Source organism: Sesamum indicum, linkage group LG4, assembly GCF_000512975.1.
Source record: "Sesamum indicum cultivar Zhongzhi No. 13 linkage group LG4, S_indicum_v1.0, whole genome shotgun sequence".
Lineage (NCBI taxonomy): Eukaryota > Viridiplantae > Streptophyta > Magnoliopsida > Lamiales > Pedaliaceae > Sesamum > Sesamum indicum.
In genome coordinates, this window is record NC_026148.1 from 8375384 (window position 1) to 8385221 (window position 9838).

Here is a 9838-nt window from a genome sequence, read left to right on the forward strand (position 1 = left end):
TTCCCATCAATCGATGCACAGTCTCTTTATACTGTGTCATCGTTCTCTCTCTCGTCTCGTACGCTCCTTCGATCTGCATAGCAATCAACTGCGAGTCGGTAAAAACTTCCAGATCTCGAGCGCCTGCCTCATATGCGAGCTCTAATCCCAAAACCAGCGCCTCATATTCTGCCTCGTTATTTGTCACCGGGAATGATAGGCGAGCTGCGACTTCTATCTCGACTCCCTTGGGTCCTTGGATCAGTACGCCTGCTCATCCGTTGTTCGCGTTAGAAGACCCATCAACATGCAACATCCATTTTGAATAGGCGTGATCGGAGGCTTCGGGTTCCTTCGGGTCGTCGGACAACTCTGTGATAAAATCGGCGAGCACCTGTGCCTTCTGGGCTGTCCTGGGTTGGTACTCAATATCATGCTGCCCCAATTCGACCGCCCACTTGATTAATCTTCCGGAGGCTTCCGGGCCGCGACATCACATGCTTAAGGGGGTGGTTCGTCAGCACCACCACCTTGTGCGACTGAAAATATGGTCGTAGTTTTCGGGCAGTCACCACTAATGCAAGGGCGAGTTTTTCCATCTTTGAATATCGCGATTCCGCCCCCTGGAGCATTTTACTGACATAGTAGACTGGATTTTGGCTGTTAGCTTTCTCTCTTACCAACACGGAGCTGACCGCGTTCTTAGACACTCCAAGATACAAAAATAATGTTTCCCCTTCTTTAGGATTTGCAAGCAGCGGAGGCTTGGTGAGATACTCCTTTAGTTCCTGCAAAGCCTGCTCGCATTCTGGAGTCCACGCGAAACTCTTGGGTTTCCTCAAGGCTTTGAAAAATGGTAAGCCTCTGTCTGCCGATCGCGATATGAACCTGCTTAAAGATGCGATCTTTCCCGTAAGCTTCTGCATCTCCTTGATTGAACTCGGCGATCTCAGGCCCATAATGGCTTGGATCTTTTCTGGGTTCGCCTCTATTCCTCGTTCACTGATCATATACCCTAGAAACTTTCCCCCGGTCACACCGAAAGTACACTTGTCAGGGTTGAGCTTCATTGCATGCGACCTCATTATGCTGAACGCCTGAGAGAGATCTTTGATGTGGTCCTGCGATCTCTTACTCTTGACCAGCATGTCATCGACATATACCTCCATGGTTTTTTCGAGCAGATCGCCGAACATCTTATTAACCAATCGTTGGTAGGTCGCATCCGCGTTCTTCAGTCCGAACGGCATCATGTTGTAGCAATAAATCCCCTTATCTGTGACGAAGGAAGTTTTGTCTCTATCCTCCTCAGCCATTTGGATCTGGTGATATCCTTGGTATGCATCCATCATCGAGAAGAGTTCGAATCCCGCGGTCGAATCCACCATGTTATCGATCCGAGGTAGCGGGTACGGGTCTTTCGGGCAGGCCTTGTTCAGGTCCGTGAAATCTACACACATTCGCCATTTTCCTGAAGATTTCGGGACCAGTACTACATTAGAAAGCCAATTCGTGTATTGGACTTCTGATACATATCCGGCTTTCAGCAGCTTTTCGACCTCTTGCCTGATAGCTTCGTTGTTGTCGCTACTAAAAGTCCTCTTCCTTTGCTGCACAGGTCGAGCCATCGGGTCTACATTCAATCGGTGTACAATGACCTCCGGGTCAATCCCGGTGAAATCCGATGGACTCCATGCGAACATGTCCGCGTTCTTCCGCAGGAATTCAATCATGGCCATCTCTCCCTCGTTCATGCTGGACCCTATCCGGGTCGTTTTGCTGGGATCCTCTGTTGCGAGCTGTATAGCCTTGTATTCCTCACTGGGCTTCAAGTGTTCGGCTTCGTACGGTCGGGGCTCCGCGTCCTCCCTGACTTTCTGCTTTTTCGACCTTGGCTCTCCTTTTATTGACAAGTTGTAGCATTTCCGAGCCTCCTTTTGGTCGCATGACACTTCCCCGATTCCATATTCAGTGGGGAATTTCATCTTCATATGGTACGTGGAGATGACCGCCCGGAATGAGTTCAGTCCCGGCCGACCCAGTATGACATTGTATGTGAAAGGAGTATCTACCACCAAGAATTTGACCATCAAAGTTTTTCTTTTTGGCTCCTCTCCCATAGACACTGGCAGCTCAATCGTCCCTAGCGAGGCCACTTTGCTTCCCCCAAAGCCGACTAACGGGGTCTTTACGGGTTCGAGCCTCGCGTTCTCCAGCCCCATCCGATCTACCACATTTTTGAAGATGATGTCCGCTGAGCTCCCACTATCAATCAACACTTTGTGAACGGTGAAGTTCGCAATATCTAGCTTGACGACCATGGGGTCGTTCTGTTCTCCACCCTCCTCCAATCTGTCCGAGCTGTTGAATGAGATGGCCTCTTCGTCCTCTACTTTCAGCACGAATTTCTTTTCTCGAACTGATCCGGCCGTTCGAGCGTATCTCTTTCGTGTTCGGCTCGAATCTCCCGCGGTCGGTCCTCCCGCAATCGTGTATACGCCCTTGGTGGGTGCGTTATTCCCGCCTGTCGGGGCCCTGTCGGTTTTTGATGGGCCCGGGTTCCTATCGCGATCACGGCTTCTCGACCTGCTCCTCCTTCCTTCCCCGGCAATCTTACAATTTGGGGGTACGCGATCTCGAAAATGCCCCTGTCTAACAAGCCTTTCGATCTCATCCTTCAGCTGATAGCACTCCTCTGTATTGTGCCCCCTCTCTCGGTGGAAACGACAGTATTTGTTAGAAGTTTTCTTGGAGGGGGTGTATCTCGTATGTCTTGGCCATTTCAGCACATCAGCATTCTCTACCATCATCAGGGCCTTCTCCCGAGACATAGCTAAAGGAGTGTAATTGTGGTACTTCGGCACGTACTTGGGTTCCTTCCATTTCTCTATTTTAGGCTTTTCGTTTCCTCCTCCCCTGCCCTCTTTAGGTCGCCTAGGGATGTACTCTCGCTCCCTTCGTTCCGAGTCTTTCATCGCGTTCATCTCCTCTTCGTCAATATATTTCTGTGCCAGCGCCATCAACTGCTCGACATCGAAGGGCGGATCTCGTGCGAGGGCGGATGCGAAAGAGCTCTTCCTGAGTCCGTGAATGAGGATGCTCACGAGCATATCAATCCTTAACTCTTGCACCTCCAGAGTCTCATTGTTGAACTGACCCATGAAATTTTTCAACGTTTCATCCTCTCTCTGTCGGATGTTGAAGAGATGTGTGGCGGACCTCTTCTGCTTCTTCTTGCTCGCAAAATGGAAGTTGAACTTTTGCACGAGCTGCTCGTAGGATTCAATGCTTCCTCGAGGCAGATTCGTGAACCACTCTTGCGCTTTCCCCGTGAGTGTGGTCGCAAATAATTTTGCCATAATTGGGGCTGATTGTCCGTAAAGGTTCATTACCATTTCAAAGGCGGCCACATGCTCCTGAGGGTCTCTCATCCCATCATATCTCCTCAGGTCGGGGACCCTGAACCCTGGCTGGACTGTCTGAATCAGGATGTCGTTACAGAAAGGGGAATTTTTGTTCTGCGAGACGATCTCCCCTCGCTTCTTCAACTCGTCGATCTGCTTATTCAGGCTGTGTATCTGTTTGCCCACACTTTCTACTTCGGCCCTGGATATCACCGGCTCCCTTCTTTTCGCGCGTCCGTGGCTGCTAGAACCTGCATCGGACGACGCCGGTCGCTTGTTGCGATGCTCTTGTTCCCCTTGCACCCTCGACTCTCTTATTGGTTCCACATTTTCAAATAACTGCCTTCTAGCAGTTTCCTTGACCAGGGGGGTCGCTGTCCTCCTCTCGTATTCCACAATTGCTTTTCGGCTTGCCTCCTCTATCATTCTCTGCAACTCATCCGGAGTGATTTGGATGGTGGCACCTGTTCCCTTCCTGGGCGTCTCCTCTTCCGCAGCATTTCTTCTCGAAAAACCTTCCATGATAAAGAATTCTCAGATGTTCCCACAGACGGCGCCAACTGATCCGGGTCGAATTATTCGAGCTCCTAAGACAATCTCCCTGCGGGTCGATTAATTCTTCCGAAACAGATTTTGGATCCCCTGAGAATAAAACACGAACCGTGAGCTCGTCGGGCACGTCCCCGACAATGACCCTCCGACACTCAAGTTAGGTTGATCGAGTGAAATGTATGTGATCTCAAAGTTAGATCTCAATTAATGCATAACAGTTACCTCATTTATGGCGTATCAGGGTCTATTTATAGAACACAGTTGTACGTTAAGTACTGGGCCACGTGGCCGTATCTTATCGGCGTGTGTTCCGATCGAACGGCTATCATTGTCCGGGTCTTCGGCCAGTCTGTGCGATCCGGGTCGGGTTCTCCGCGACCCGCCCGCTACAAAACACGCGGATCCTGATCGCGTAATGACTAAAATACCCTTAATGAAGGTTAATCTAGTCTTTTCTGCAGGGTAACATGTGTATACCCATCAAAATCATGTAAAAACTTGTATGGAAATGATAACACTAGCCCTTTTTCTTCATTATTCAATGAAAACCCTTGTTCAAACAATCCCTCAAATATTATAATTTACTGAAATCTGGGCAACATATGTGAATTTATACCAAAAATCTGCATCCAACTCCCAAATCTGAATATACAAGATTTTACTACTGAAGCCCATAAACTAACAAAGCTCCAACTCCACCAACCCCAACCAAAAGCCCAATGATGACTCCAATGGGCAATCCTCCCCCAATGGCCTTCCCTGTGTTAACATCATATTTTGCAAATCTCTTCTTTGGAGCTCTACATTGCGGGCACGCATACTCATCCCCCTGCCACAAATAAACAACAATGCTTGTTAGAAATATATATTAACAACAAGGACAACCTTGGTGTGTTTTATGCTTTCTAGATTGAATGTGCATGAGAAACTGGGAGATCTCAGAGCATGAGAAACTGTGATGATCAAGGCATTTTTCAACTTGCTGCCAGTGGATATATATATCAAAGTAAACGAGATGGAGTTTTCATATGTAAAATTCAATCAAACTTGTAGCTGAGGCGACCAAATAATCTTACTTGCTCATCAAAAGGTTTCTGCAGGGTGTATATGTATCCACAATCAAGGCATATGTGAGTAGCACGGGCCTGAAAAATGTTTTAACCCCCTGAGAATCGAGGAGAAAAATAGAATACACAAAAGAACGAGCAGTAAAACAGTAGCAGGCCTTGCCTTTTGCGCATCAGTTAATTTTCTTCCAAAGGCAGGGGGAGCCGGACGCTTGGGTAGCTTTTTGACATCCACTTCTGCGCCTCTGCATTGAGTTTTTACCGGAATACAAGTAGCCTTTCATTTCTATGCATTCGTTAAATAAGCTCAACTAAAAGATAAAAAAAACCAAGTCTAGTAGGTGTTGGATTTATGCTAAAATGTACAGCATTCTGGTCCACAGATGAATACTTGTATGAGCATTATTTTTTACTGAGCCTGCCTCCATCTTCGGGAGAATAATGAGATATAGTCCTCATCAGCAGTTAGAGTTAAGTTTTGTGTTGATCACCAGAAAGTGCTCTTAGGTTGGGATGTTTTGGATATTAAGTTAACGGTTCTATGTAGCTTATTGTCATCCAAAAAGATATTCCAAGTGCTAACACCATACATCCATGTGCAATCACCATTAAACCATGTCCTAACTCCTACAGGTGAAAGCAAAGACAGGAAAAACAAAATGCTAATGGCATCAAGATTGGAAACTTTAAGACAAAAAATATAAAAAAGGGTCTAAGATGCAAGAAATGGACCTGCTAACAACAAAGTAGACAGAATCTGGCTTGGCCTGGATGGCAGTTTTTGTGAAGCCAAGCTTATCAGCTGGCCAAAGTTCATCACCAAAGAAACTGCTGGTGTAGAGTACCTGGTCCCCAGCCTTGAGCCCTGCTCTTGCAGCATTCCCGCCACTTTCCACAGCCTGAATCAAGATTTCAAACTCTCAAGATGAAGAAGAATAAGAATGTATGTGAGAGAGTAGATAGTGGTATAATAGTTACAGTGATGACAACTCCACCCCCTTGCTTTTGGCCCAAAGTCAAGCCCAATGGCTTGTCAACTTCAACCTCAATATTCTTTGCAGCACCAGCAGTTCTGGCTGTGATCTGAAGACCCCTTTTTGGTACACTTGGAACACTGGTGATACTGATCTCAGCAACCAAAGAAGTGAAGGCAACCCTTTTGGCATCTTGAAGCGACAGCCCTTGGAAGCTGGTTTTCTATTAATGATGATGGACAAAAGATGAAGCAGAGAGAATGAAAATGGATTAGTGAAAAGAAATTAAAGAAAAAGGGTTGTAGAGAGATACCTGAAACTGAGGAGTTAGGCAATTAGAATTGGGGAGGTTTCTGGTGAAGGCAGCAGGTGTGCAGGAAGAGGATGGGGCAGCCATAGCCATAGCTGTAGCTGATGGGAGTTGTGTGTGTGTGAACAAGGCTCAAATATTGGATTTGAGGATGAGTTAGGAGAGGCAGAGCCGCAACCACAATGACCACCACAAGAATGACAAACACATAATGATTGGTCCTCAATACTAGTAATATTTATTATCCACCCTGGAATTGGGATTGGGAGTGAGCGATTATTCAAGAATGAAATTGGGAGGATTTGTTCACCATTAATTATGTAATTAGGGTTTAAAAATGTGGATGATGATGCATCTATTCATCAAAACTCTCATATCCACCCCAACCTAACCACTAACTCATAAGTCAACTCCTTTTCTTTCACACCCCAAAAACACACTAATCTGCTCCTCCTCTCCTGCAATCGCTAGTCCACTCACACTATAATAATAATAGAAATATTCAAAAAATTCTTTATGAAAATTAAATTATCGATTACTCCTGTGATATAAAATAAAGTTTAAAAAAATACTCCCGTACAGAAATTGAACCACACGCGTTTTGACTACGAAAGTACCTTTTTTGACATTATTAATATAATAAAATAATATCAATATAATAGTTATTTGATTAAAATATTATATATATTTATTAATAACAAAATATTATTTTATATAATAATTGTTTAGTTATTTAGATAATACAATATTATTTTAATTAAATTAATTAATAATTAATTTATATATTTGTCTCACATGTTGAGCTTAATAACGAGCCAAAAAACAAACTCAGTCCTCCGTTAACTATGACGGAAGTGAGCAGTCCGTAGTACGAGATCAGGTAACGGAAGCCAAAAAGGGAGACAGCTTTGGGTTTGGGATTTCAAACACGCACCGACTCTAGAGAGACTTTTATAGTTTGGATTTGTAGTTTGAGTGTTTTTTTTTTTTTGTTTTTTAAAATAAAAAAAAATAGAGATAAATACGTGCGTGTTGAAAATAGATGATATGTTTGGATTTGTGTTTTGTGGTAATTTAAAATATTTTAAAATAAGTAGTATATGTTTGATATTGGGATTTGAGAGAAAAACAATCGTTATTCATTATCAAATCATATATAATTATATATATTTTTATATATAAATATTTTATGTTTAATATTGTATTTTTTAAAAATAAAAATTATTATTTATTATCAAATTATGTCGATTTTATATTATTTATATATATATTATATATAAAAATTTAAAAAATATGTAGATAAAATATAAAAATATATATTAAATGTGATTTATCATGTTTCAAGAAATGAAAAGACACAAATCTAAACAGCACAAAATTCCCCATCTCCCTCACCCTAAAATGGGTCCCACCCTCAACCTTTCATTCCTTGAGCAGTAGTAGAGTAGTAGTCCAGTAGAGTAGAGTACATTATTACTGATATATTATTACACACCACACCACACGCCACGAGGCCTGCCTGCTTTTTCCCTCTCTCTCTCCCAACACTTTTGCATTCTTTCTCTCTCAACTCTCTTCTCCAATCCAAACAAGCCCAGATTCTATTACTTATTATTATTTGTATGGCAGCTGCTAATTCGCAGAGTCGTGGTCTCGCGAGCTTGGGCAAACGATTAGTTGGGCAGATCCGCTCTCGTCCTCTTCTTCTCAGCAGGTATTATCTATCTCTATTTCTACTCTCACTGCTGCTACAAAATACACATCCCTGCCTACCTCCCTACAACCTTTGTTCTACACCATTAACAGTAGTTGGACTTCTTTAAGGGACGAATACCAATCTTTTCTTCTGTTTTCCATCTTGTTTTTTTGTGATGGAAAAGCTGTATTTAACCATTTTTTGACTCAACCAACAACTGCAGCTTTTCAGATTAAAGCTCTAGTTTTTTCACATTTCTGGGGTTTTGATCATCATTACTCGTTTCTGCTCAAACACCCCCTCCTCCCATCCCAAAACAAAGAATTGCCTTAACTTGGGAGATTTTTTGTGGGTATTTGTAGAGTGGTCCAGGGAATTATATTTTTGTTTGATGGTCGATCTAATAATTTTCCCTCATCCTCGATATCTGTCATTCTTCATTCTAATTGTTCTTTTCTTTTTCTATCCCAACAGTTGCTGCTGAAATTTTGAGCTCTTTATTTCTTGGTATTGACGTTTCACTTGTAAATACTCATCTCCCAATTTGGGAGATTCTTTTGGATGGAGCAAGTGCTGATAATTTGTTACTATTTTCATTAGGGCATCTAATTTTCCAACTAACTTTGTTTTCAATTCATGTTAATTTGATAATTATGGGTGCTACAAATCAGTAATAGTGTAGTAGGTGGGTTTGCTTTTGATACACACTAAACAGAGAGAGAGAGAGAGAGAGCAAGAGATGTTGGGGAGGCAACAAAATAGCAATTGGGCAAATTAGATGATAAGCAAGAATTAGATGAACTGGAGATAGTAGAAAGGCAAGTTTGGTGTGCGTGTGTTGGGACCCCCATCAAGCAACTTGGAAAAGCATGTCACACTCAACGTATACGTATGCCTTGCCTGGGCTTGGCTTCTCTATTTTGTTGGTTTTGGTGTTGGTGTTGGTGTAGGCGTGTATTTTTTATCATGTGACGAATAGCTCACTCGGACGCATGACAATATATCTTTCTTGTGCCAGTTACAGACACCATATCTTCAAATTGTCCTTGACAGTAAAAAATAACGATAGTTTATGTAATGCCATTTATGTTAAAAATGACTGACTTTATGTAAATAATGTTGATGTTTCTAGCGTGTGTATGCGTAAATATCCAAAAAGCAGGAAATATCTTGTTTAATCAGACCATAGGCTGGGTATGTACAATTATGTCTTGGCCCTTTAGCTTGTTTTTTGTTTTACAAATATCTGTAAATCTTGTGTTGAAGTTATTAGTCATACTAATATATACAATGATCCGCATATGCAGCAGGAGTGTACACGTTTCCGCCTACGACAAGAACCCGGAGGACAACATCAACCCAACTGTGGTCCCGGACCATGTAATCCCAGCACAGCCTGAGGAGTACTGGGCTCCTCACCCGCAGACCGGGGTGTTCGGTCCTGCAAGTGAAGATAAGCCTGGTGCAAGCGTGCATGCTAATGGTAGTGATAGTGGTAGGGCGGAGTCGGTGCTGGAGGAGAAAGCCTTCTTCCGCCCTCTGGAGGACTTGGACAAGCCACCAGTTGAGCCTTGACTCTTGAGAGAGAGAGAGAGAGCTACATCCACTCTGTGCCCCCCCTAATTTCTATAAATAAGTGTGGTGTGGTGTCTTTATGATATAAATAAAGAGTTAGAGGAGTAGAATAACAATCATCATTATTATTAATTAATGATCATATGTAAGTTTTGTGAGGGGGGAAGAAGTTGCTTTGTTAAATGATGATGTGGTTGGATGCCTTGCATATGATGTACGGATACATTTTGTTATTTTTCTTCTTTCTTGTGTCCTTGGGGACAACCTTTATCATCTGTCTT

The 9838-nt window shown here is 43.0% G+C and overlaps 2 protein-coding genes across 3 annotated transcripts; one reads left to right on the top strand and one right to left on the bottom strand.

Moving 5' to 3' along the window:
• LOC105160233 lies at positions 4487-6691 on the bottom strand. Its single transcript, XM_011077518.2, has 6 exons — positions 6290-6691; positions 5981-6199; positions 5735-5901; positions 5166-5247; positions 5012-5080; positions 4487-4764 (listed from the first exon to the last, which is right to left on the bottom strand). Exons 1-6 carry the CDS (start codon positions 6377-6379, stop codon positions 4597-4599), a joined length of 795 nt encoding a protein of 264 aa, XP_011075820.1. The 5' UTR covers positions 6380-6691; the 3' UTR covers positions 4487-4596.
• LOC105160234 lies at positions 7760-9838 on the top strand. Of its 2 annotated transcripts, none has more exons than XM_011077521.2 (2): positions 7760-8000; positions 9293-9838. In XM_011077521.2, the coding sequence occupies exons 1-2, from the start codon at positions 7909-7911 to the stop codon at positions 9555-9557; spliced, it is 357 nt and encodes a 118-aa protein (XP_011075823.1). In that variant the 5' UTR covers positions 7760-7908; the 3' UTR covers positions 9558-9838. The 2 variants fall into 2 exon arrangements, with proteins under 2 accessions (XP_011075823.1, XP_011075821.1); XM_011077519.2 differs by having other exon boundaries at positions 7762-8000; positions 9290-9838.